Below are 27,232 nucleotides of genomic sequence, written 5' to 3' on the forward strand. Positions count from 1 at the left end.
TCTTCATGGGAGGGGCCTGTTCTCCGTTCCTCCGTCCGGGTGGTGTTGACTTCCGGGGCTGCGGGGTCCCGGGGGGTTGCGGTATTTGTCTCTGTCCAGGCCTCTAGGGCGTTTTTGAAGTCTTCTTTTGTGCTTAGCCCGGTGGTAGCAATGCCTAAGTCCATGCAAAATTGTTTGAGCTCTCGGTGGTTGTATTCTTCCAGCTTTTCCATCTGGAACTTCTCCGCCGATCCGCTCTCTTTGGTCGTCATTGTGGTTTTAGTCGTAGGGTGAGTTACTGTCTGTACGGTACGCGTTGGTTCGGATCGCGCCGCTAGCCACCAATGTTAGACGGGGACCCGGAGGGTCGGCCGAGCACAGTGATCGCACAGACAGGTAACTTCCCCCCCACAGATGGACACCACACAAAGTTCAGGGTAACACCTTTTATAGGCACTTCTGGGAGTAGAGTGGTACGATACAAGGCAATCAGGACACGATGATCCTCTCAATTCTAGTCTCTAGTAGGGGAAGGGGGTAGCGGGACAGTCTGGGTACCCACGGGTACGGGGGTGTAACGGTGATGGCTCACAATCCTCGAGCTCGGTGTTCGGAGGGGTCAGACCGCGGCAGCGCCGGCAGGTCCCGGAGAGGTCGTAGGTGGCAACGGGCCGCGGCAGCGCCAGCAGGTCCCAACGAGGATGAAGGTTACAACGGGCCGCGGCAGCGCCAGCAGGTCCCACGAGAATGCAGGTTGCAACGGGCCGCGGCAGCGCCAGCAGGTCCCACGAGGATGAAGGTTACAACGGGCCACGGCAGCAGGTCCCAACGAGGATGAAGGTTGCAGAGGGCCGCGGCAGCGCCAGCAGGTCCCAACGAGGATGAAGGTTGCAGAGGGCCGCGGCAGCGCCAGCAGGTCCCAACGAGGATGAAGGTTGCAGAAGGCCGCGGCAGCGCCAGCAGGTCCCAACGAGGAGGAAGGTTGCAGAGGGCCGCGGCAGCGCCAGCAGGCAGGACAATAGTTCACAAGGCAGGGCTGTGGCAGCGCCAGCAGTCCGTCAAGGATGAGTTCGTCGCGGTGTCTCTCGACTCCAGGATACAACTGCCTTCCTGTCCTGGGGCTGCCTCAGTTATAGGTCTGGCGCCCTTTGATGTCCGGACCCTCGCTCTTGGAGGTCGGGAGGTCCGGGATGAGGGAGTCCAGACACCCAGCAGGGGGGTGGAGCCAGCGCCCGAGGAGGCTGGGGGTGCTCGGCACCTGGCGGGGGAGAGCCATCGACACTTCGTACTCCCATTGACCTGCCAAGTGGGCCGTTCACCTCCTGGGTGGAGGGTGGTGCCGGGCTGAGGCCGCACGGTGCCGTGTCCAAGATGGCGGCTGGGCCGGGCAATGGTGCTGACGGTGGCCCGGGCCCTGTCCTGCGGGGAGGGAGCGAGCCCTTCATGTGGCCTGTCCAACAAAAAATATATATATATATATATATATATATATATATATAGTTAAGAAAACTGGTATGGTCCTATATGTAGAAACCAGAGTCGAGGCCCAAATTAAGTTTTAAGTGCTCAAGGTTTAATTGGCAAAAATAAACAGCCCCAACGCGTTTCGAGGTAAGCCTACCTCTTGGTCCCGTGACCAAGAGGTAGGCTTACCTCGAAACGCGTTGGGGCTGTTTATTTTTGCCAATTAAACCTTGAGCACTTAAAACTTAATTTGGGCCTCGACTCTGGTTTCTACATATAGGACCATACCAGTTTTCTTAACTATATTTGAAGGATCGGCGATCCTGTCGAGCGCCCGCCGTGCAAGCGGCAGAAGCACGCCATCTGTTCGTGTTGTATATATATATATATATATATATATATATATATATATATATATATATATATATATATATATATATATATATATATATATATATATATATATATATATATATATATATATATATATATATATATACGGTCTCATCTTTCTGGCGGAGGTGGGTGGGTTCGCTAGTGAATCCAGAAAGTCTTCAAGCTGCAAATCTACACCGACAGGTAAGAAACTATTAGTTTTGCAGCGTGGCTCTTTCTAGATTCACTATGCTGTGCTTAGACTTTGTAGCGGTTTGCTAAGTTTGTGGCGGCTGGGTGGAAGATGAGCGTTGGTTGTTGAATACATGTTGAAGCACTTTTTGTCCTACTTGTGCTACCTTGTTCATCTGTATATCTACGCAGTAGTGCTTAGTGAACTTGTGCACCGAGGCCCATATTGCTGCCAGGCAAATGTCTTGGATGGGTGTTTGCCAGGAAGGCTATTGTTGCTCCCTTTTTCCTGGTAGAGTGGGCTTGTGCCCCTCCTTGTAGTTCTTGGCATGCCTGCTTGTGGCAGAATTGGATAGTCTGTGTGATCCATCGTGCGATGGTGCCTTTTGTTACTGGTCTTCCCAGGAAACAGCTTGCGAAAGACACAAAGAATTGCTTTGTTTTCCTCTGATCTTTAGTTCTTTCATTGTAATGCATTACTGCCCTTCTAGCGTCCAGAGTGTGCAGTACCCTCTCCGGAAGAAACTTGGCATCTGTATTGTTTGGCTTATGTGGAACTTTGACACCACCTTTGGCATAATGTGTTGATATGTTCTCATTACCACCCTGTCATTGTGAATTTGAATAAAGGGTTCTTGTAGTGTTAGCGCTTGCAGCTCGCTTACCCTGCGTAGCGAGGTGATTGCTACCAAAAAGGCTGTCTTTATTGTGAGCATCTGTAGTGAGGCCTTGTGGATGGGTTTAAAAGGTTCTTTCATAAGTTCTGTTCCATGCTGGCGGTGGCATCCTTTTTGGGGGGGCGATTCGCTTAGCCCCTTCCAGGAATCTTTTTACCACCCGAGAAGCTTTTCCCAGTCTCTCCTCTTGTATAGGCTACTATCGCTGCTAGGTGTACTCTTAGCGAGGTACAGCTTAGGTTTGTTTTTAGCAAGTGTGTTAAATATTTTAGCACTGTTGATTCCCTGGTGATTTTCTTGTGGAGCTTTTCCCTGATGCACCATTGTGTGAACTGTTTCCATTTTGCTACATAACACTTCTGTGTGGTAGGTCTCCTTGCCTCCTGCAGCACCAGCAGTGTGCTCTTTGGGAGTTTTAGGTATGCGAACTCTAAGTCTTCAGGAGCCAGGCTGCTAGGCAGAGGCTCTCTGGTTCTGGGTGAAGCACCTCCCCGTTCTGCATGGAGAGCAAGTCTCTTCTTCTTGCAAACTTGTGTGGTGGGCCCTGCGCCATCTCCACTATTTGTGAGAACCAGGACTGTCTGGCCGACTGTGGTGCCACCAGTATCAGCGTCATGTTGCTGGTTCTGCATTTGCTGAGCACTCTGTGTATTAGTGGTATCCAGGGGAAAAGCGTAGGCAAATGTCTTCGACCAGCTTATCCATAGGGCATTTCCCTGGGATTGCTACCCTGGCAGTCTGGATGCGAAGTATTGGCATTTTGCATTCTGGTGTGTTGCAAACAGGTCTATTTTGGGGGTCCCCCACTTTAATAGTTTTTGCGTTTCCGGTGTATTGAGCTCCCACTCGTAGGATGCAGATGTCGGTCTGAGGAGCCCATCTGCTTCCACGTTGTCCTTTCCTGGTAGGTGTATCACCAGGAGGTCTATTTGTAGTGGGGTGACCCATTTCCATATTTCCTGCGCTAGGTTTGACAGCGCTACCGATTGTGTTCCCCCCTCTTTGTTGATGTAGAACATCGTTGTGGTATTGTCGGTTTGTATCAACACTCTCTGCCTGTACAGTTATTTCTGGAAGGCTTTTAGGGCAAGGAACACGGTCTTTAGTTCCAGGTAGTTGATGTGTCTGATCGCATCTGTTGGTGTCCACATACCCCTCACCTTGAGCTGGTTCATGTGCGCTCCCCATCCCATCTGGGATGCGTCTGTGGTGATGGTCACTGTTGGAGTTGGTGGTGTAAATGGCTTCCCCCTTGTTATGTTCTCTCTGTTCCACCACACTATCTCCTCTTGCACCGAGTGCGTTACAAGCACTAGATCTTCCCAACTCCCTGTTGCTTGTGACCATTGTTATTGGAGCCATTCCTGGACTGGGCTCATGTGGAGTCGTATATTGGGGACTAGGTGTTTGCAGGACGCCATCATCCCCAGGAGCTTGCTTGCTGTCCTCACTGTCAGAGCTGGTCCCTTCCGGTATTGATGTGTCTCCATGAGCAGGGCAAGTGTTCTCTTCTCGCTGGGGGAACACCCTGCTCCGAATGGTGTTGATCTATGTGCCCAAGAAGATCTTCACCTGTTCTGGTTCCATTGAGGATTTCCCCCAGTGTATTGAAAATCCCAATTCCGTCAGCGTCTGTGTGACCCGCTGTGCATGTAGTTGGCATGGTTTGTAGGAACTTGCCTTTATTAGCCAGTCGTCGAGGTAGGGATATACATGAATTCCCTCCCTCCGTAGGTGTGCTGCTATAGCTGCGAGGCATTTTATGAAGACCCTTGGTGCGGATTTTAGTCCGATGGCCAGGGCTGTGAACTGGTAGTGCGCTTTGTTGTGGCAAATCTCAGTAGCTGTTTGTGTTGTCTGTTCATGGGAATGTGTAGGTAGGTGTCCTTGAGGTCTACAGTGGACATAAAACCCCGTCCCTTATTTGAGAAATAATCTCCTGTAGGCATGTCATTTTGAATCTTTATGTATTGGTTTAGGAACCGTAGGTCCAGGATGGGTCTTAACGTTTCGTCCACTTCAGGTACGAGGAAGTAGTTGCAAGTACACTCCCTTGTTTCTTTCTTTGAACTGCACTGTTTCTATTATCTCCTTGCGGAGGAGTTCTTGTGCTTCCTGCAGGAGGAGCGCGAGTTCTTTGGTGGAGCGAGTCTTGCTTTTTGGCCTCCTGTTTGGTGGCTTTCTTTCTAGTTCTATACAGTATGCGAACTCTATGATGTTCAGTAGCCATTTATCTGTTATTTTCTTCCACTCCTGGAAGTAGTATTTAGTCTGCCTCCTACCGGTGTTATATGTTCGCACATCTCTCTTTTGTGTGCGTCAAATTGCTTTTTGAGTCTTTTGTTGTGCCGCCCCCGTAGAGGTGTTGTGTGGGTGAGCGCGTTCGGTGCAGCGGAGTCACTTGGAGGTGGGTTGCTGGCCCCCTCTTCTTGTTTGTCCCCATCCATTCTGTCGATCCCGAAAGGACTGGTCCCTAGGTAGGTACTGCCAGGTTTGCTGTCGCTGACCTTGCTGCGATTTGTTGTTGCCCCAATAGGTTTGCTGGAAGGTCTGGTGAGACGTTCCCGGCTGGTTTCCTCATCTACCGTTTGGTCTCCTTGAGGGGGTGCCCCTTCTCATTCCCCTGAACTGCAGCGCTCCCATCAACCTCGCAGTTTCATTGTCTTTTTTGAGCTGTGTCAGTTTCTCATCTACCGGCATACCGAACAGTGTTTCGGCATTGAAGGGTGTGTTTAGAATATTATTCTGGACTTCCGGCTTGAAACCGGAAATCCTCAGCCAGGCATGCCTTCTCTCTGTCACTCCAATCATCATGAGCCTGCTGGATGTGTCTGCCGCATCCAGGGCCGATTTCAGGCAGGACTTGGCCATGTTCTTGCCTTCCTCCACCAGGTGTGTTGCCCTCTGCTGGTATAGTTCCGGGAGGTGTTTTAGCAGCTGTCCGACCTCCTCGCAATGTTGGTACGTATGTCTGTTTAATAGTGCATTGGAGTTTGCAATGCGCCAGTGAATGGCTGCATTCCTCTCCATTTTCCTTCCTGTGAGGTCTACCCTCTTACTCTCTTGGTCTGGAGGTAGCCCTGAGTTTGTGGGAATGTTGGCCCTCTTTCTGTCTGTTACTGTCATAATGGAGTTAGCTGGTATGGATCCCTGAATATATATGCTAGGTCCTTAGAGGAATGTTTATATTTTTTGCTGTTCTAGGGGTGACAGACCTGCAGGTTGATGGCTCCTTGAAGGCTTCCCTGCCCTGGTCCAGGACACTTGGAAGCATGGGCAGGAATTGGCTCCTAGTTGAGTGGGTAGCAGGGTCTCTAAGAGGTAGCAAGCTTTTGGTTTCTCTTCCTCTAATTTTACCCCATATGTTGGTGTAGCATTCTTGATGACCATGTTATAGATTCCAATGTCGTCTGGAGGCGAAGGCCTTGGGGGATATGATTCCAAGGCCTCTTCCGGGCTTCCAGTTTCGAGGTCCTGCCAATCCAGGTCCTGCGCCACCGAGGGTGTCGACCCCAAGTTAGTTTGTTGGTCTTCCTCGCCTTCTCCCTCATAGTAATATAGGCCCTCCTCGTCCTGCTGCTCTGTAGGTTATGGAGTTTTCAGAGGATCTTCGGCGTCGAACTCCTCTTCTACTTCGACAACCATCGAGGGCTTCGAAGGGATGGTGTATCTGCTCATCAGTTTGTCGAAATCCTTCTTTCTCTGGAGGACACTGTCCATTTCGGCCTCGAGCCTTCTCTTTTTCCTCTCTATTTCGGCCGCCTGATCGGCACAGAGTTTCAACGTTTCTCTTCGATGTCGTCGATGTTGAGGGGGGGGGGGGCAGGTGTGCTTTGTCGACCTGGGTTTCTCTTGAGTTTTCGCCGGCTGGGAGTCCTTTTCGAAGGATCCGCTGGGCTGTTAGTCCGTGGACACAGCTTTGGCTGTCGATTGCTTCGACGCCCGGGCTTCCCTTTGAGGACTTTGTCTCTGATTTTCGTGAGTCTGTCCGGATTTTAGGGGTCGACGTCTCTTACCTCCTCTGTAGACTTCATATCGGTCTCTACGACTGTGTAGTCCTCTGGTCCCTCGGCGATGTTGTCCTCTTCTCCGCTGGAGAGGCCCAAGTCCCAGAGCGACGGAGGTTGTACTTGGCCCTGCATGGCGTAGTTCGCTCTCCTCCGTCTTTCCCTTACTCGGAGGGTCTTCGGGGTGAATGCAGAGCAGGCGTTGCAATCCTTGCTTTCGTGGTCCATTGACAGGCAGAGGATGCACACCGGGTGCTGGTCCTTCTGCGCGTACTTGTGGTGGCAATTACGGCAACATCTGAAAGGAGTTTGGTCCATTCCTGCGATCATGTGGCCCCCTGTATGCGCATTCTCCATTGGACGGCAAAGTTTCTTATCTTCCTCTCCTTCTTCGTCATCCCGGCTCTGTGTTCTGGATTGCGAGATGAAAACTCGCAACTTTTTCGGTGGTTTTCTGCTTTATTCTCTCCTCTTCTTTCCAAAAACTCTGGAACCTCTCAGTGGCAATCCACAACCAACAGCAGAAAAAAGAATCTGAAGATGGCGCCCAAAGGTGGGAGCTTCCGGAGGAACCATGCCGACGTCACGGGAGGACACCAAATGGTGGGACGTCGACGCCCACCCGCGCCACAAAAAAAAAAAAAAAAAAAAAAAGAGAAAATATATTCGGATTCTGGACCCAACCACTAGACCGCGGAATAATGCACAGCATAGTGAATGAAGATCGATTCAGGCTGCAAAATGTAGGCAATAAAAAAATGGACTGTAAATACAGGAGGATTGATCCCCACTAAAATAACTGCAAATATTTTTTACATTTATGTAAACATAAAAAATATTTGCAATGCAATAAGTGTCGTATTTGCAAGAATTTAAGCTACTGTAATTTATAATGCCAATAGCTCAAACTCTCAAATACTAGACCTATTTCATAGCAAAGAAGCATTCACGGCTGCTTTGAAAGTGTGCATGGCGCGCTAAATGTTGCAGGAAAGTACGTTGTGGCTGCAGTACCAGAAACTCATTAAAGAAAATAGTGCTTACAGACTAAATAAACACACAGTGCAAAAACAGAAGTAAAAGGGACAGTCCTCATGGGAGGTTACCAATGAAGACAAGGCAGTATAAGGAGGGACTAACATGCCTATTAATGAATAAGAAGCCAGCAGTTACGAAGGACGACACAAGCCAATGAAAAACATGGGTGGAGAGTGGGTGGGGCTTCAAGTCCATACTCAAATACAGCATGCTTTGCAGAGCATCTCATGTGCTCCAGAGGCTCGACCTAAAAAGCAACATGAAGGGGGACAGGTGGGAGGGAATATAAGCTACATGGACAGGGATATGGGAGATGGACTGAAAACACAAGCACACATTTGGGGTGCTTGAACACAGGGAAATAAGTAGCTCCAAAAACGAGAGCAGTGTATGGACACGAGTACCTGGTCCAAGGTCTTGAGGGCCAAACACCAGAGGACAGGACGCCTGCATACCGTGAAACTGGGATTGAAGGAAGTGCCCCGGTTAGGGTCACCCAGGTCACTCACGACCACCTCCCCGCTTTCCCAATAAATGAGGAGTCGGTCAGACAGTAAAGAATACAAACCAACTAGTTTATTAGTAATAAGCTGCAGCGGAGCCCAGTCTGACCAGTCTCCTGAGATGACTGCCCCCTAATTCACACGGTAACACAAAATATACATTTCCAACACCTCTAGAGTCCTGCCAAAACTGGAATTTCCCAGCTCAGGCTATGATGAACAAAGAAGGCAAACAAGGATGAGCCACGGCACAGAGCTGGGTACATGCTATCTCGACCCAAAGGCCGCTCGGCCAGTGCCCACCATTCTAATATGTGGTAACGGGTTTATCTAACAGAAAAGGTTTGCAACAATCGATAGTACATTCATTAATGCAAAGAAGCTTCAACCTTGAGAAGTAAGTGGCGAACAGGCCCCGGAACCATCCTATTAATGACCATATACCATTCTCCTGGTGTATATAGGCGGCTATTCTATGCAATTTCTGTATAGCAGCGTATACAGTGGGGGCGTGGTCATGGATGTACACACAACAGCTACTGCCGATGACGCGACAGGCCCCACCCTATTCAGCTAGGTGAGCGCCTAAAACCATACGATTTTGGAGGGCATCAAGTCTCGAAGCCTGAACCTCTACTGTAATATTTGTCAAAAACCCTGCAGTTAAATGAATGACTCCTTCCACCACCCTAGTGAGCCGTCTAATGTTAAGACCGTTAGCCATAGGTCCCCAGAAGGGTATGATGCCTTTCAATGAGTCTTGAACTGCTGCAGGGTGGTGTCTGTCTGATCTATGTCATCAGTGTTAATCATTCTCTTAAACCAGAGTGCATGGGCACCTCTACACTGTAGGCGGTGGTCCCTATGGTAATTGGGAGGGGCCATACACACAGGTGGCAAGAGGTAAGAAAGGTAACGTTCTTCCCAACCACCCTTCAGGAAGCCAAACATAACCATGAGCTCCACAAACAAAATAGACATTAGGTGGCGGAATCAGGGGTGGACTTTTTGTTGCTCTCAAGAAATAAGTAATGTTGCATCTGCTCTCCACCACCTCCATTTCTCCCGCCCCCTGAACACAGAAAGGAGCCATGGCATCCGCCACTGACAAGGGTACCTGCTTATCTTCAGTAACATTGCAAGTCTGAAAGAGTATTCTGATGTGTTGAACTGTAGAAAATTGTCCCCTTCCACCTGAGACCAATTTTCTTTCCTCACCCTCTTGGACGCATGCAAGCGCTCAAGAAGAACATGTCCAACGGCTCTCGGCCTGTGGGATCACCGGGGGGTGCATACATTCTGTGTCATGGTACGAGAACTAGTACTTTTTCGTTGCAATGTGTCAGCCTGGTGAAATAAACGGACCTTGCTAAGCAATGCAAACCTCCCCTCACAACTACTAATATGACAATGGCATAGATAGCAAGTACTCACTTCTAGGAGTTATTGAGGGCAACCACCAACATACCCATCATTTTGTCATATTATAAGCGGTGGGCGTTTGATGCAAGGCCTGAACACATTATCTTTATAAGATTTCCCGTGCTCCTCCTTGTGAGATGCCAGAGTAACAAAGATATGCTGGGGGGGGACAGGCGTAATACCAATCAAAGTATGCACAAGATATTTCTCCTCAAGAAAGTTCGTTACCCCAAGTATCAATATTAAAGAAATGAGAATAATTGCTACGGACACAACTTTACTTTTCACAGACCAGGAGGACCAAACGGGCCCAACCCGCCCAGGACGCAGAGCTGTGAAAGGCTGCTCTTTCCTCCCGAATGGGTTGAGCAAAGGGATACTATTCCAAGCAGGAATAAAAGCAAGAAATTAAGACCATATATTGTTCGTTAGACGTAGGCGCTGTTGAGCACCGGCGGTGGAGCTCTTAGTTTAGCTCGGATCCAGATCCCACGTTGCTGGGCAAAATACCTTCTCCTTGAAAACACAGTTTGTTTGCCCAGTTCGGTGACGCATCAATCTCTATTACCCTAAACTATCATTGGTACCACTGGCAGGATACATTTGCCCTATCCTTCAGCAATGCAATCCAGCCCTACTAATCTGACTTCCCCTTTGGTGCACTGCTCCTCTTACGGGGGTGCAAATTGTACCTCAACACTCCAGGCACAGCGGGGTCAGAGAACAAGGGGGCAGGCTCAAGGGGGCCAAGGAACAAAGGGTCGGACTCAGACTCAGATTGGGGCTCAACTGAACGTGACTCAATCACAGGTGGGCTAACAGGCTGGGGCTCCTGAGTGGCCTTAATTTCAGGTGGCACCGCCGGATTCAGTACTGCATGACTCCCCTCCACACGAGACAGGCATTCGAAAAAGGCATGAACCGTGGCACCTGCTCCGTCTCACAATCCCCAATCCCATATGCGACCGGTCGTAGGGCAGCAGGAGGGGTATCCTCTTACGATGGGTACTGTGGGTACAATTCTCATGATTGTCTGCTTTCACCACTGTCCTGGGGGCTAGAAGGACCTGCAGGGGTCCCTTCCAGCATGGCTCCAAGCTGCTCTTCCGTTGAAAATTCTGGACCAGTATCCAATCCCCTGGCCCTCTGGATTTTGCTGCAATGTTTCAGCTATCTTTTGGTGAATAGAACGCACATTTTTAGTGAACTCATAAAGGTAGTCTATAAGCAAGGGGTATTCTAGGTCGGAGATCCTGCGAGGTCTCGACACGCCCCAAACATTTGCCAGGCGTCCAAAAATGACCTCATACTGGGACAATCCTGTTCTAGAGTGAGCTGTGACTCTCTTAGACATTAGCGCTATGGGTAAAGCATCTCGCCACTGCAATCTTGTACTCTTTGATCTTGGCCATTTTAAGCTTGAGTACCATTGTACTTTTCGACCAAGCCTGCTGATTGGGGGTGTTTCACCGCATGAAACTTTTTTTTAATGTGAAAACCGTTGCAGACTGTGCTGCCATTGTCACTCCAAATCAAACAGGGCAAACCAAAACACGGGAGGCCTCAATCCATTTACTGAATGCACAGACAACCACCAACACATTTCAAGTTATTGACTCGTTCCATTTCGATGCAATCCATCTGGAGAACCTCGAAAGGGAAGGAAGGCGGTGCAAAACTGCCAACAGGAGTGGAGGTACTCTTCCCAGGATTGTGCATCAGCCAGATCATGCTGTACTTAACCAGGTGGCCTGCAACTTTGGGAATATAGTAGTTTTGCCATACGGGGTCTAGCTGCCTGCAAATCCCCTTCGCACTAATGTGGGCTGGCCTGTGCGCCATGGTAACCAAAGGAAGGACATATGCATCCAGCATCCATCTCTGCTTTCTGGACTTGTCAGTCCAGCACCCATCCTCATCCAGATTAGCCTCACTCTGAATCTCCTAGACATTTTCTCCAGTGTGTCCTCAAACATCACATTTTTAAGCACCCATCTAGCTGGACCTGCCACAAACATCCTCTTCATTTTTGTCTGTGCGGTCTCCTTTACTATCTAATCTGCAATTGGGGTCCACCTCCCAACATCATCAGTCATTGCCTTGTGAGCACTGCACTTCACTATTGCGAATTTCCTAGGGAGTGCCAGGGCTGACAAAAGTCTGTGTATTGGTGGCCGTTCTATATTATCATTCCATGGGACGTTAGGAGCCCCCTCTCCACCCAGAATTGTGAGCCACACCAAACATGTACTGTCAGTATATATATTGACAGCCAGTCTCACACTTAACTCGCAGGCATGAAGAAGGGTGACCAACTCTGCAGACTCTGCTGATTAATAGGGAACTTGTGATGTCTCAACTACAGTGCCTAGGATGGTGATAGCAAAGGCTGCTGTTGTCGGGCCACCTTGTGGCTATCAACAGGAGCAAGAGCCATCAACATATACCTCCCCTTGGAGTTCAGATAGGAGAACATCAGTCTGGTCTACACATCCATCTCTTCACTCTCAGAGGGGAGGAGTAGTAACGTGGCTGGGTTCAGGGTGGCACATCTTTTAATGGTGAGATGTGGTGCAAACAGGGTCAGCTCATAGCCAGTCAGACGTGCACTGGTAAGGTGCTGAGGCTTTGTTGTGTTCAGAAGTGTGTCCACAGCATGTGGGACCACTACTGTGAGATCAGTATCAAGGACGAGCCCTGCCGACTGTCTGATAGAAATGGCCACAGCCGTGACCGCTCTCAGACAGCTTGGGAGGGCTCTGGCGACGTTGTCAAGCAGAGCAGAGAAATACACACACAGCCGTTGCTTACCTCCAAAGGCCTGTGTTAAGACAGAGAGCGCAGACCAGCCGTTTCGTGTACATACAACACGAACAGCTTCTGATAGTCTGAAGTGCCAAGCACAGGTGCAGAGCAAAGAGGTATTTTTAGTTGCTCAAAAGTATGCTTACAGTCATGAGTCCAAGGCAGGGGTTCATGCACATTTTTAGTAGTTAGGCGCAGCAAGGGCTTCATTAGTAAAGCGAAGTTAGCAATACGAAGTAATACCTATAAAGGTCGCACATCCCGTTGCATCTTAGGAATTAGTTATGGCAGCAATGTGCTCAGGTGTTAGTGTCCTTCCCTCCTTCGACAGTAGGTGACCTAAGTAGGAGACCTCCTGTCGACAATATTGAAATTTCGAAAGGGATACTTTATGTCGATGATGGGCCAAATATAACAATTTAATTTGCAGCGGTCCGAGCCTTAATAAAACTATGTTAACTATGATTCTGCATGAAATGGCCTGGATTCAGTGAGCGTGGGGGCAGGGTCAAACGTGTGGCATGTTAAGGCAGGAATCTCTCCTTTTGCAATCTAGCGATGGAACCAGTGCAGCGTTGATAATGAGTGAAAAAACGATGAAAGGAAGTTTACTATAGAGAGACATTGACCTTTACTTTGTCTCAGCTTTTATGGACGAGGTTGCATTTGGGGGCACGGAGCAAATGATAATACTTTAAACACCTGGCAGACTTACAGAAAATGCAGCCTTGTAAGATTATGCGTGTGCTGTTAATAAAACATTTTTTAAATTGCCCGGTTTTCCTGGAGTTAAACAAATCAAGCTAAAGTTGAATAAAGGGAACACCACATAATGCAGAAGGCAGAAAGTATATTCGTAATCCAGGCAGTGCTGTGTGTGCAGTGTATATCACACCGAGATGTGGGCCTCTCTTGGCGTCTCAAACGTTGCAATGTCCACAATTTTGCCCTAGGCGAAGTCTCCTTTACCAATACTCTCCCCCACAGTCTTTATTGCCTGTTTAGGTCTCGGCTAGCGTAGGCTGCGCATGCGCAGTCATACTAGCGAGATCTTATGTCTTGGAGTAGCGAGGTTAAGCCCCGCCCCTCTTCTCCATTGGCTGGCCTCCTAAACGGCGGCCAGCCATTGGAGAAGAGATAGAAGTGATGTCATTCTTTGTATCTAAGCCCCGTCCTTTTCGGATTGTGGGGTGTGTTTTTTTACTTTCTTTCTCGGCTGTAAACAGTCAAAAACACGCCCCCCCCAGTCTGAAAAGGACGGGGCTTAGATAGAAAGAAGAACCATTTGTCTGTAAGCCCCGTCCTTTTCAGACTGGGGGGCGTGTTTTTGACAGTTGTTTACAGCCGAGAAAGAAAGTGGAATACACACCCCCCCCAATCGCAAAAGGACGGGGCTTAGAGACAAATGCGCTACTGATCAGTCCAGACTGCGCTGCTGGTATTGCCTCTTTTACTGCATTCCCACTGCAATAAGAAGCTAAAGAAGCGGCCAAAAGTATGTTCGCACAATAAGCCATCGTTTTTTGCTTGCAAGTGTTATTTGATTAAATCGTTTTTATCAAGGGTTTGAGGGCCTACCTATCCGAAGTAAAGAGGACCAACATTAAGCACTGTCCAAGCACATCATGCATACTAAAAAACTGAATTATACCAGTAGAATATAGGTGCATCCAAGCTTTGAAAAGAATACCCCCCCCCATCCCTAACACGGTGCAAGTTCTCAGTATATGGCAGCAGGAAACGAACTGAACTTCAGTGTAAACAAAACTTTTTTTGCTTAATTTCTGAAACAAAATAACGTGCCTAAAAAGACTAAAGTGCACGTACGCGTATGTGCCGTGAACAGCTTTGCAGAACTGAACAGCTTCCCTGCAGCGTCTGTTGAGTAGGTCTCACTCAGGTTTCCCTACAGCACAGGCTCTGCCCCCACAGTAGAACCTGCACCCGCATTTCCTTTACATAGGGCGTCTGATACTACGCTTGATTATGCGGGCGGGAATGTATTTGCGGTTCCGTAAATCAGATATAGAGAGGCCTTCAATTGAATGGGAGCCGCCCTTGCATGCCCCCACCCCGCATTGCAGGTGCTTGCGTTACGCACAGTCCGTGTAACAGGAGCGTCGTGTGAGGGGAAAGATTTGATTCTGTGAGAAATGGCTGGGAATCACACCTCCAGACTGGCCGCCGCCCCCGCCCCTCCTGGAGGTCAGGGCGCGCAGCAGGCGGCGTTGGCAGCAATGTTCCCACACTTAAGAGCGTTTCATGTACAGAGATTAAAGCCTGCCCATGGCACAGGCGGGAGGGGTTGGCGCAACGCGGATTTAGTGCAAGGCGAAAGAAAACGCGCATTCCGGTGCCTTGATAATGTCACTGCCGTACTTTCAGTAATCGGCATGGCCTTAAACGGGCAAAGCCATATCAGGTACAGATTGTGTGTCTGCGTGTCTGTGTGTGGCTCTTTGTCCACTAATACTCTCTACTACTCTCTAATGCTCACCTATTGCCATTGTAAATGACAATACCATTTATTTATGGTTTTAAAAAAAACAAAAAATAAAAACAAGCATTGAAAATGCAATAGGTCTCGCAATAGAAGAGTTTAACTTTTTTCGTTTTGCAAATGGATGAGTGGCGTTGCGTGGATGAGTGGCGTTGCGTGGATGAGTGGCGCTGCGTGGATGAGTGGCGCTGCGTGGATGAGTGGCGCTGCGTGGGTGAGTGGCGTTGCGTGGGTGAGTGGCGTTGCGTCGGTGAGTGGCGTTGCGTGGGTGAGTGGCGTTGCGTGTGTGAGTGGCGTTGCGTGTGTGAGTGGCGTTGCGTGTGAGTGGCGTTGCGTGTGTGAGTGGCGTTGCGTGTGTGAGTGGCGTTGCGTGTGTGAGTGGGGTTGGAATGCAATAGGTTTCGCATTAGAAAAGTTGTAGTTATTGGTCTTGTAAATGACATAATTTATTTATTTTTTCGTTGTTAAAATTGCTAAATTGATGGCTTTGTCATTTACAATGCCAATAGTTATAACTTTTGCGAATGTGACACCTATAGCATTTGGAATGCAACATGTTTTGTATTTACGTGACTTATATGGCAGCTCTGGTCGTTATGCTACATCTCTAGATAGTTTTATCTTTCGCAAATGTGACACCTATTGTAACACAATATGTGTTGTGAGGGTGAGTGAGGGTGAGGGGTTGAGGGTGAGGGGTTGAGGGTGAGGGGTTGAGGGTGAGTGAGGGTGAGGGTGAGTGAGGGTGAGGGTGAGTGAGGGTGAGGGTGAGTGAGGGTGAGGGTGAGTGAGGGTGAGGGGTTGAGGGTGAGTGAGGGTGAGGTGTTGAGGGTGAGTGAGGGTGAGGGGTTGAGGGTGAGTGAGGGTGAGGGGTTGAGGGTGAGTGAGGGTGAGGGGTTGAGGGTGAGTGAGGGTGAGGGGTTGAGGGTGAGTGAGGGTGAGGGGTTGAGGGTGAGGGGTTGAGGGTGAGGGGTTGAGGGTGAGGGGTTGAGGGTGAGGGGTTGAGGGTGGGTGAGGGTGAGGGGTTGAGGGTGAGGGGTTGAGGGTGGGTGAGGGTGAGGGGTTGAGGGTGAGGGGTTGAGGGTGGGTGAGGGTGAGGGGTTGAGGGTGGGTGAGGGTGAGGGGTTGAGGGTGAGGGGTTGAGGGTGGGTGAGTGAGGGTGAGGGTGGGTGAGTGAGGGTGAGTGAGGGTGAGTGAGGGTGAGTGAGGGTGAGTGAGGGTGAGTGAGGGTGAGTGAGGGTGAGTGAGGGTGAGTGAGGGTGAGTGAGGGTGAGTGAGGGTGAGTGAGGGTGAGTGAGGGTGAGTGAGGGTGAGTGAGGGTGAGTGAGGGTGAGTGAGGGTGAGTGAGGGTGAGTGAGGGTGAGTGAGGGTGAGTGAGGGTGAGTGAGGGTGAGTGAGGGTGAGTGAGGGTGAGTGAGGGTGAGTGAGGGTGAGTGAGGGTGAGTGAGGGGGAGTGAGGGGGAGTGAGGGGGAGGGGAGGGGGGGGGAGTGAGGGGGAGGGAGGGGGAGTGAGGGGGAGGGAGGGGGAGGGGGAGGGAGGGTGAGGGTGGGGTGAGGGGTGGGTGAGGGTGGGTGAGGGTGGGTGAGGGTGGGTGAGGGTGGTGAGGGTGGGTGAGGGGTGGGTGAGGGTGGGTGAGGGTGAGTGAGGGTGAGTGAGGGTGGAGTGAGGGTGAGTGAGGGTGAGTGAGGGTGAGTGAGGGTGAGTGAGGGGTGAGTGAGGGTGAGTGAGGGTGAGTGAGGGTGAGTGAGGGTGAGTGAGGGGTGAGTGAGGGTGAGTGAGGGTTGAGTGAGGGTGAGTGAGGGTGAGTGAGGGTGAGTGAGGGTGTGGGTGAGTGAGGGTGGGTGAGGCTAGTTGAGGGTGAGGGGGTGAGGGGTTGAGGGTGAGTGAGGGTGAGGGTGAGGGTGAGGGTGAGGGGTTGAAGTGAGGGTGAGGGGTTGAGGGTGAGGGGTTGAGGGTGAGTGAGGGTGAGGGGTTGAGGGTGAGGGGGTGAGGGGTTGAGGGTGAGTGAGTGTGGGTGAGGGTGAGGGTGAGGGGTTGAGGGTGAGTGAGGGTGAGGGTGAGGGGTTGAGGGTGAGGGGTTGAGGGTGAGTGAGGGGTGAGGCTGAGGGGTTGAGGTGGAGTGAGGGAGTGAGGGTGATGAGGGTGGGTTGAGGGTGGGGTGAGGGTGAGGGGTGTTGAGGGTGAGTGAGGGTGAGGGGTTGAGGGTGAGTGAGGATGAGCGTGAGGGTGAGGTGAGGGTGAGGGTGAGTGTGGGTGAGGGTGAGTGAGGGTGAGTGAGGGTGAGTGAGGGTGAGTGAGGTGAGGGTGAGTGAGGGTGGGAGTGAGGGTGAGGTGAGTGAGTGAGGAAAGCATGTTAATAAAAATAAAATAACTGGTGTTTGTGAGTGGGAAGCGGTATACAAACGAGGGAGCAAGAAAGCAAATGGTCTCAAGGACGAAGTGCTGAGAAAAAATTGATATAGAGTAAACACTTGTATAAAATTCAAAATAAGCTATATATAGATTTGTCACAACTACACAAAAACTATAGTTCATCAAAATGTGCTCCAAGTCGCAGCACAGTGCAAGTGAACAAGTATTAGGTGCATGGAGAAAGTTAATTAAAAAGAGAAACAACGTCTCTTTTTTGGCTTCTACAATAAATTATTTGCAAGGGCACCGACTTCACCCAATGTGAAGGCTGCAATGCATAGAATTATTTGCAAACGGTATCAGTGGAAGCATAAGCGTTTTGACCCCTTGCAACACCTTTTCATGTGTCTTCATCAAGACAAACTAAATGTAGCATACTACAATATAAAAAGGTATAGTTATGGGCCCTACCAATGGCAGCTAGAAGACTATGAACTGCTGAGGTAGCTACACATCTTACCTCTACTACAGCAGTCCAACAGTATCCAGAAGATTAAATAAGAAATATGTTTCATAATACACACAAAATGCAAGTGTTAATGATTAAGTGCCAACGGTCACACCAGTAGACTCCTGCTGAAATTAAGCCCCCAGCCCAAGAACGCGCTCATTCTGGGCGCTGCCTACAAAGGTTCTAAGTAGAAGCAGCGCTTACAAACATTATTGTATCTATTAGTTTGAACAGTTCCACCTGTGCCCGTTAAAGGTTTGTTTAGATAAATGAAAACAACTTTTAAATTCAGAAACGTGAAAACAGAAAATGAATTTACATCCTTCACATTTACAGGTAACCCGCAATCCACCAGGTGCCAATGTTAATTATTTACAGAGGCAAAAAAAAAGAAGGCCAGAGAGACGTGGAAGTGTGCCTTTGTCACAGTGTGTATCGCAGTTTGTCAAAAGGGAAGTAGTTATAACAACGTGCTCAGCTCACTGTGATACATGTTGGAGTGTTGGATATTTCTATTGCCACCCAATTATTAAAGTAAGTCAGTTATTGCGACCTGCACAGTGAGGGGTACCGAATGTGCTTTATGAATTACACTTTATTATGCGTGAATGTGAGGAGCACAGATAGGCATGAAATTCACCAGTAAAAGAAGCGCGGACACAAAAGTGAAAGCGACCTCGACTGCACTGTGTTAATTAGTGGTAAAATCTTCAACAACAGGGGAGGAATGCAGCTGTGTGCCACTGCTCTCTCCCGAGATCCAAACGCCATGGGAAGGAATGTTTAGAGAGGAGTGAAGGGGGCGGGTGAGGAGCCAGTGAACGGAGATAGATTGCAGTGATAAGAAGCAGTACACAGACTGTTTACTGTAGAGCTGTTTGTTAGAAGTATGGGAGAGGTGCTGGGTCTGCCTCCTATTACAGTGAGGGGGCTGGTGTGCTTCCTGTGTGGGCAGCACAAGAGCACAAATGTTGCCGTGGCCCAGACACCTAGGATGAATAACATAATAAGCAGAACACAGATAACTTACACTTTTGGGTGTTAAAAAACGGAAACAGCATATTCCTTAAGTAATATGTATTACAACATGCCCAGAGTAAGCGCCAGGAATTAAACGCCAATGTGCGCACCGGTAAACCCCGGCTGAAATTAAGCCCTAGCACAAGAACACGCTCAGTATAGGCCCTGTCTACAAAGGTTCGAACTAGAAGCAGCGCTTGCAAACATGATTGTATCCACAGTGAGAACAGTTACAACTGTGCCAGTAAAAGGTTTGTTCAGATAAATGAAAAATTTTAAATTCAGAAACGTCAAATCAGAAACTAAAATTAGATCGCTTCACATTTACAGGTAACCCGCAATACCTCAGATGCTACATTTTAATTATTTACAGAGACAAATTAAGACGAGGCCAGAGAAAGGTGGGAGCGCGCAATGTACCTTGGACTAGCACTACCCTTCCCTAAGAAATATAATCATAATACGCCCACAATGCAAAAGTAAATGACAAGCTGCGAACAAAGCATCCGAAAGCAGCCTAAAGGGGAGAAAGGAGGGGTGAGTGTAAGCCGAGGTGACAATAAGGGCCGCTGTGGAGGGGGAGGGGCGAGCCAGCAATGCGGAGGAAGATATAACAAACAAGGAAGAGAAAATAAACAAGAGATGTTACCACTGTTGCTGACTGTGGGACTTTTGTGGGGGCTACGGTACAGTACACACAGAAGTTGAGAAAATGGCAGCTTATTTCCACTTTTGGTGATGCAAATGTGTTATTTGCAGATCAGTTGGAACGACAAGTAAGTAATATGCAATGCAGGCGCTGCCACAAGGAAGTACACCGTGGATAACTTACAAAGCCCGAGGAATGCACTTTCCATCTTCATTTGAACACATATAAAGTGCAGCAGAGTGTACAAGGTCGTGCGTGAAAGGGAAATTAATGGCATGTAACGGCGAAATAATAATCGTACCTGCTCTAATTCGTTTTGGCCGCAGGCCTGGATTTTGTGGGGTGGGGCTGGGGTGTTAACCATGCCGGACTGTGCATATCAGAGCAGTGGGCGTGCAGCTGCTACTCTATAAACGCTGGCTCCCGTGAGGCTCCGAGGCCGCCAAAGGAATAGTTGCTCACACTTTTCAAAACCCCAAAATGAAATGATAAAGCGAGGCATATGGGTGAAGTAACGGGTCCTGCTGATGTCAGAGTGCCCCCATCTATGCGCCCATATCACACATGGGAGAAGCTTTGACACGTATGGACCTTGAAACAGCCTGCACCTTAATCGATTGAATTACATTCCTATCCCTTATGAGGTACACATACAATGTTCTACTCTATTGATCATGGCGTACAAGAGTAGAGGCATAGGTTTGACCTTCAACTCACTCAGCGGGGACACTTCTGTCTCCTACTGCTGGCTTAACACTGTCCAATGAAAATAAAGTGTATAAGGTGCAAATCACAGGACCTCCCACACCCCTACCACCGGTACCTGGTGCATATTCTGTGCAAGTGACAAACGCATGTTAGAACAGCAATTTTTGCACATGCGTCTCGCGTGCAGATTCATTTTGTCATTATGAACATGCGTAAAAAGTGCCGCATTTCCGATCTGCGTTAGAGCCTATTGAAAACTACGGCTGTCTGTGGCCTTTTGTGTAAGTCCCTCCTTTTCCATATTCCCCTTTGGAATCATGCCCTTTGTTTTTTGAAGCTGGTGCAGCCATGGCGCACCAGAACTCTCTTTTTTTTTTTTTTTTTTTTCGTATCTGTGTAAACTCCGCTGCTATTTCACACAGCTGCATGCTAATATGGCAGCGGGAACCAAAGCAGTGAACGGCGGGAGGGATAACAGAATCATGGCGCATTTCCTCTACCTGCTCGTATATCATCTTGGGACAATGTAATGTATTCCGAACTTGACTTTATAAAACTGGCAAGTTATCTCTTTTACAAACAAGATTGAAGCTCGCTCGGGAGAGTAGGTGGAGGAGGGGGGAGGAGAGTAGGAGGAGGAGGGGGAGGAGAGTAGGGGAGGCACGGCGAAGTGAAGAGACAAGACGGAGGGAAGGCAGAGAAGGGGAGGGGGGAGGAGAAATGCGACACGGCGGGCAGGGGAGGGGGCGGAGCGGGGAGGGGGTGTGAAAACAGCAGGGGCCTGGAGTGCGGCTGAGGGAACTGATGTGCACGCGCTTTTAAGCTCAATGCACATGCGCATTGAGCTTAAAAGTCACGGGCACTGCAAGGAATCGCCACGATTCCTTGCTTCTTAGTTAAACGTTGTTAAAGCCGCAATAGGCTCGCAAGCTCGATGCGCATGCGCATCGACAGGCGAGACCTAAAAAATGCCATTTGCAATGCCAATAGCCCTAACTTTAACAAAGCTGAGGCCATTGCATTGTAAATGCTTGTTCCTTATTCCGTTACCTCCCCCTTCGTTCCACAGCTTCTCGCTTAATCAGTGCCCACACTATCTTTTAATCTTGCCACTGCTGCAGAGGAAAAGCCTCACGTCCGTGTCAATTTTTATAGGCTTAATTCTGTCAAGAAACGGGTTATTCTCCACATTTCTGTTAGCCTGTACCTTTATTTGGTTGCATTTCTCAACTCCTGTACCTACTGTAAACCACCCCCACCATGCACAGTACACTGTCAGTTTGTGCTAAATAAGCAGAGCCACAGTAATGAAGCGGCAGGGAAGGTCTAAATTATGCGGCAGGGTTGACTAAATTATGTGGCCACAAAAATGAGAATTGTATAGCATAATGCAGCACACTTTCGTTGATAGAATTACTTGAATATTTTAACATCTGTACACGTTTTGCCTCATTACTTTCAGATTAAGACCCAAACACAGCAATAGCAATGTAAAAGAGACCAGTCCCTACTCGTGAAGGGCTTTTCACTGTGTGGCAGGACATGTTACCCCCTTTTTAGTAACTTTTGATCTGTTTGAGGTAGTATCAACATTTTTTTGTTAAAATATGCTGTTTAGGCCGCATGGAAAATTATGTGGAAAACACCTCAGCTGTAGACTCTCGTAATTAGAGTGGCTCTGTATATAAATCACACAGGACCTGTCACCTGTGGGGGACCATCTTTAATTTGCAACAATATAAAATGGCAAAAATTGCAGAAGCGAGCTCAATATAAAGCAGAAATTACCAAAATATAAATTTTTAGGTCTCACAATCACGTTTGAGTCACAACTGGGTGAAAATATACAATGTTCCCACCTCAGAATGTTAAGCAACCGCTGTAGTGTTGCATTTTTGTTGCTCAGTTACGCCAGCAGGAGAAACAAGCCCATACAAGCTCCAAGGAAAAGTGACTCTTCCGCCTGTGTGAATATTCGTCCTATGTAGACATAAAGGTATGTTTTTCTTTCCCTACATGATTTGCCAAAGGGTGTTTTTCCTGTGTGACTGCCTTTGTGCCTTCTCTAGGCATGTGCCCATTTTCAAATATCCAAGTATCATCCCTTGGACCCTCAGGATGCTCAGCTTCTGAAATAAAGAAACTGATTGCACAAGTTGCTGCACTGTAAAACCGTATCTTTCACCAGGCTCCCCAATACTCATATCAGCATTCGGCAACAGAATTACAGGATTTACCGGAAGACAACACGCACCTTTGGGCAGTGGGCGGCTGGGGACATTGGAAGGAGAGAGACAAGTGGCAGAGAACTTGGATTTTAAAGAAAAAAAAAGTGAGTACTTTACAAATCTCAGTTATACAAGCTTGCACATCTATTGCTGATCTGCACCCCATCATGTTACGTAAGCTTACTCTGCTGGTGCCATTACTTACCAGTACTGTGCACAAGAGAACCCTGTACTGCTACTGCCAGTGTTGCATATGCTCCGTGTGTGGTAGAAGAATGTGGAAACGTAGCTGTGAATGCACAATAATATAAGGACACGACACCTGCCCAGGAGTGTAAAAGGAGAGGTTGATTTAACTGCCCATTACTTCCTCTTGTGTATACATACTTGTGAATACTGCTTCAGTGAACTAAACAACTCCTCTATGTGATTTGTGGTGTCCCATGAACAATCTATAAGCTCTGCCGAGAAGTAGTTATTCCCATTCACACGTTTATCAGAGCATGATCACATGTGAGTATTTTTTAAACTGGACAGCTATGAGTTGACCCTAGGATGGTGAACACCCTTCTGCCCTACAGGTTCACATTCCAGCACAGTCTATGCCAAATACACGCCAAGAAATGTAGTCAACTACCTGCCTGTACTCTGCCTTTCAGCACTATTTCTTTAAGTTTGGAAATTTGTCACATTCATAAAGGGTAATAATTGGGTGCAGTGCACACTGACTCATCTGCACATATGCTGTACATCCAGCCAGTGCACAGTTGAATTTAAGAGTGTATGACCATGCATTGCATAATTTGACTTGCATTGGAAGTTTATATTGCATAGTATGTTGCACTGATTGCAGTGCAGGTTCTCTCTGTGCAGACCCACCTCAGTTATATATGGAATAGGTGGGGCAAGCAGATATCTTTCCAGGACAAGTAGATTTCTGTAACACTTTGTCCATTGGCCAAGTAGATTTTTTTTTTAATTTCCACACCCCTGAGTGTGAATGATCGATACACTGGAAGGATGGATATTGGTGCACAACAGCAATTCTACACAGTGATTTGCCCAAATCCATTCCCAAAACAATATGTGTTGCTTTTGGTTATATCTGGCCAAAACCTGCACTAGAAAAGTTAGATTTTGTCTAAGTTGTGTGAAAAAGTGAGTATGTCACAAATTTGGGAGAAAAAAAAAAAACTCATCAGAAAATTCTTTGCAGGACATCAACCAAAATATACACCCAAGTTTATCACCTTTAGTACATACCATTGCACATTTAATAGACTCATTTGAACAGAACAGAGCACACACACACACATTCGATCGGTGTTATAACCGCAATATCCTTTACCCTATATCCTTGCTGGACAAATGAAAAAGATTAACACACTTACCATTGCGCCTCTGTAATATGCTGTTGTGATAGTTCGAAATCTTTCCTGCCCTGCTGTGTCCCTAAAGACAGAACAATAATGAGGAAACTGCACAGAAGATAAATGTGTATTAGTCTTTGCTACAGAATGACGTCCTTAAAGAAACCTATTTACAAGTGATTTGATATGTTCAAGTACAAAAGTGGATTTACTTTAGCATTTTTAAAAAGCAAAAGTAGGCTAATTGCATCTTTATATACGAACACGTTTACATTTACAAAATCTTTTATGATTCAAACTGTGAAACTCATACACAGATATAATCTAGAGCAATAGAAAATAAAAAAATGTAATGGTCAGATTTTTTTCGTCACTGCATTTGTGTACCGAAAATAGACCTGCGTCAAGTCTTATCCTAATCTCTACCTGTTGCACCCTTTTAATGCAAACCTTTTTTCCCCGTATACCATTATATCCCTGCCAATTCACAGTGGCAACCCCGTACGTAATAATGTTTAACCCTTCTCCACACATACCTACACCCACCATCCCTTACAACCACCACGGCCAACCCAAAACAAAGCATTCAAAGCCATTTCCTACCCTTAATCCAACCAGAACAAAAACCCTTATTCCAACAACGCCCATGTCATACTCTTTTACTACACCCTTCACCCCAATGCAACCCCTTCAGCCATCCATAATGTTACCCTAATCGCAACTCCAGTAAAATCTGCTATCATAGCAACACACGCACACATACAGTGTCCAGAGCAAATGGTCTCTTGAACTTGGCTTTGTCTGATTAGCACTGGCTGAACTAGTGTACAATGAAATCGGGCCCATAGCACATCACAAACAAACAAACTCGTTTACTGGTTACTTTGAACACTCAGATTTACAAAAATCAAGAGACACATACTCATTCCTACAATACAGATACTACCCAGAAATGCAATATAAAGCTTTCCATATATCTTCTCAGGATATCAAACTACAACTTCATGATACAGGTTTGTAGAATATCAAGCAGCCATTCTAAAAACAAATGATTAGGCCTGGGAATGCTCTAAAGAGAATATCTGATGACAAAAAATAGAGCTTGGTATACAAACAAGATAAACAGATAAATTCAATAACCAAAACTGCCCACTGACTGGTTGGTGAGAATGAAACTCCAGTAACCAAGCTACTTCTCACTTTCAAAAGATCTGGTCAAAACAACAACTCAAAAGAAGTTACCAACATAATCACAAATGCTTTTGGTCCCGTCCGATTTCACAAAATCTTAAATTAGTGCAGAGTGCACCAGGCACCATCACTCAGGGAATACAAGAAATATGTTAAGATCACAAATGTACAATAATGTACCATATTAATTACAATCCCATAATTTTAAGTGATCAGACGGAGCAGGCTTGACCTTAAGTAGGCATGACCACGAAATGGGAAAGTAGATAAATGACACTAACTTATCAGACATAGGAGACACTTAACACATCACCAAATATTTTCAGCATAACAACCACTCTATTGGTGATAATGTGATCTGTTCTGCATAAGGTGAAGGAGGAAAGCCACAAATGTAAAACAAAAGAGTAATCTACACAGACCCTTTAGACAGTAAAAGGCAAACTGTACAAGACTATGAAATGGAACTTATTCTGAAGGACTGCGCTTTTTTTTTAAACCAATGCTGTACTCCTAAAAGTAACCTGAAGATTAGCATAATCACTGTGGAGGTTTATATGATTTTTTTTCAAACAAACCGTCCATTTAATGCCTCGATCTCATACCAACATCAGTTTCTGTCAGGGTTTAATGTCTATCAGTGCCTTATATTACATTACAAACACAGGGAGGGCCTGGCAGTTCAGGCTGGACTGTTCCCATGGGGCACAGGGTCAAGACTGATTTGCATATAGCTGGGTCTGAACTGGGGTGGCGAAGTGAGCTGAAAAACTATGATGGATTCAACCCAGATCTGTGACTGGGGGCTCCATCCATCGTCTCCTTGTGTTTGCTTTATATTACATTACTGTTTGCCTTCGTGCACGATTCACAGTCTCAGCAACAATGGTGGTCTCCCTTTCTGTCTCCATTCCAATAATACAAAGAAATATCTCTAACATTCTGTTAGAAGAGTGTTTCGCAACACCAAGTATTCTCAGCATCTTTTATCTTTAGCTACAGACAAATGGACACCTTGTCATGGCAAGATGGGGGTGCTGTTGCTTTTACAGCCTCTTTCTTCACAATTGTGAAAGATGCAGATGGGTAGTACTACGAGTTATCCACTCTCGCTTTATGGTTACTTGTGAAGAGTGCATGCATGACAGACGGGTGACCAGATTCTCCGTAATTAGTCAAAAAATTCCCAGTCATTGTGAGAAACTATTACTGCTACAGCCAATGAAGGCGTTATCAGAGGGACACAGAAAAATCCATGAGCTCCTCGGACCTCTGAAAACTCTGAAATAGTTTCAATTTCAAACACGTTGACCTATACTGGACAAATGTACTAATCTTTGTGAAAACAAGAAACAACGAGATCATCGTTTAGAAAACTTACCAAATTTGCAGTTTTATTTTCTTTCCCTCTAATTCTATTGTTCGGATTTTGAAATCTATACCTAAAAAAAACGGGAGGAAAAATAAGTATCAGTTTTGAAGTACGAAGTTGTAAGCATAAATGACTAATTCCTCCATAAAAACTGACCATCTACAACATTGCCCCCCCTTTACTGTGCCGTCACGATATGTTCTATCTACTCCATACCCCAATTAGGGATGCATGATGCAGCACACAGTCAGCCTATGCTTTACTTGTGCTGCAAACATCATTCTGTCCCAAAAAGGTGCCATGTGGGGTGTCTTGAAAAGGAGGAGCAGGGCTGCGTGCAGTCACCGGTGACGTTAACATGTGCAATGAAAAACATTTGTGGTTAAAAAGTTAGCCCATTACCAAGTGAGGATAGAAGCAGGTGAGAATACAACCCCACACAAACCTATCTCTGCAACGCACATGGAAAATAGTCATGTCTGAAACTCAGTATCCATCAAATTCTCAAACTAAGAAGCAAGCTGAGCGCCAGCTAGGTTTCCCCCAATTATTTCTGTATTCCTGCCACGATTCCATCATGTTTTAAAAGCCAGTAATTGAACCATCCTATGCTCCACATTCAAGAAAACGTCACATAAGTTTGAAGACCTCATTACAAGATTTGCAGAACAGGTTAGTACCTTCGTAAATCTGATCTAGAGAGATTTAGCTGTCTCGCAAGCCTCCCGTAATCAAAAAAAATAATAAACATACATACATGGATGTGGCTGGTCGTCTTCATCCCTTAGTTTGTTCAACTGTCATTCATATTTTGTTTCCACCCAACACTATATACAGTATGGGAAAATTAATGGCTCCACCCACTTCA

General features: G+C 47.2%; 1 protein-coding gene across 3 annotated transcripts in view; it reads right to left on the bottom strand.

The window, feature by feature from the left end:
* Window positions 1–27,232, bottom strand: part of RAB8B (RAB8B, member RAS oncogene family) — a 245,432-nt gene that overhangs the window by 179,018 nt on the left and 39,182 nt on the right. For 2 of the 3 annotated variants that reach the window (XM_078685272.1, XM_078685273.1), the window contains exons 2-3: window positions 26,374–26,434; window positions 23,823–23,883 (exon numbers count right to left, since the gene is read on the bottom strand). In XM_078685272.1, the coding sequence (XP_078541398.1) occupies window positions 23,823–23,883; window positions 26,374–26,434 (122 nt within the window). Of the gene's footprint in view, window positions 1–23,822; window positions 23,910–26,373; window positions 26,435–27,232 lie in introns of all 3 variants that reach the window. The other variant, XM_078685274.1, reaches the window with a different exon arrangement.

This window comes from Lissotriton helveticus, chromosome 3_2 (assembly GCF_964261635.1).
Source record: "Lissotriton helveticus chromosome 3_2, aLisHel1.1, whole genome shotgun sequence".
NCBI lineage: Eukaryota > Metazoa > Chordata > Amphibia > Caudata > Salamandridae > Lissotriton > Lissotriton helveticus.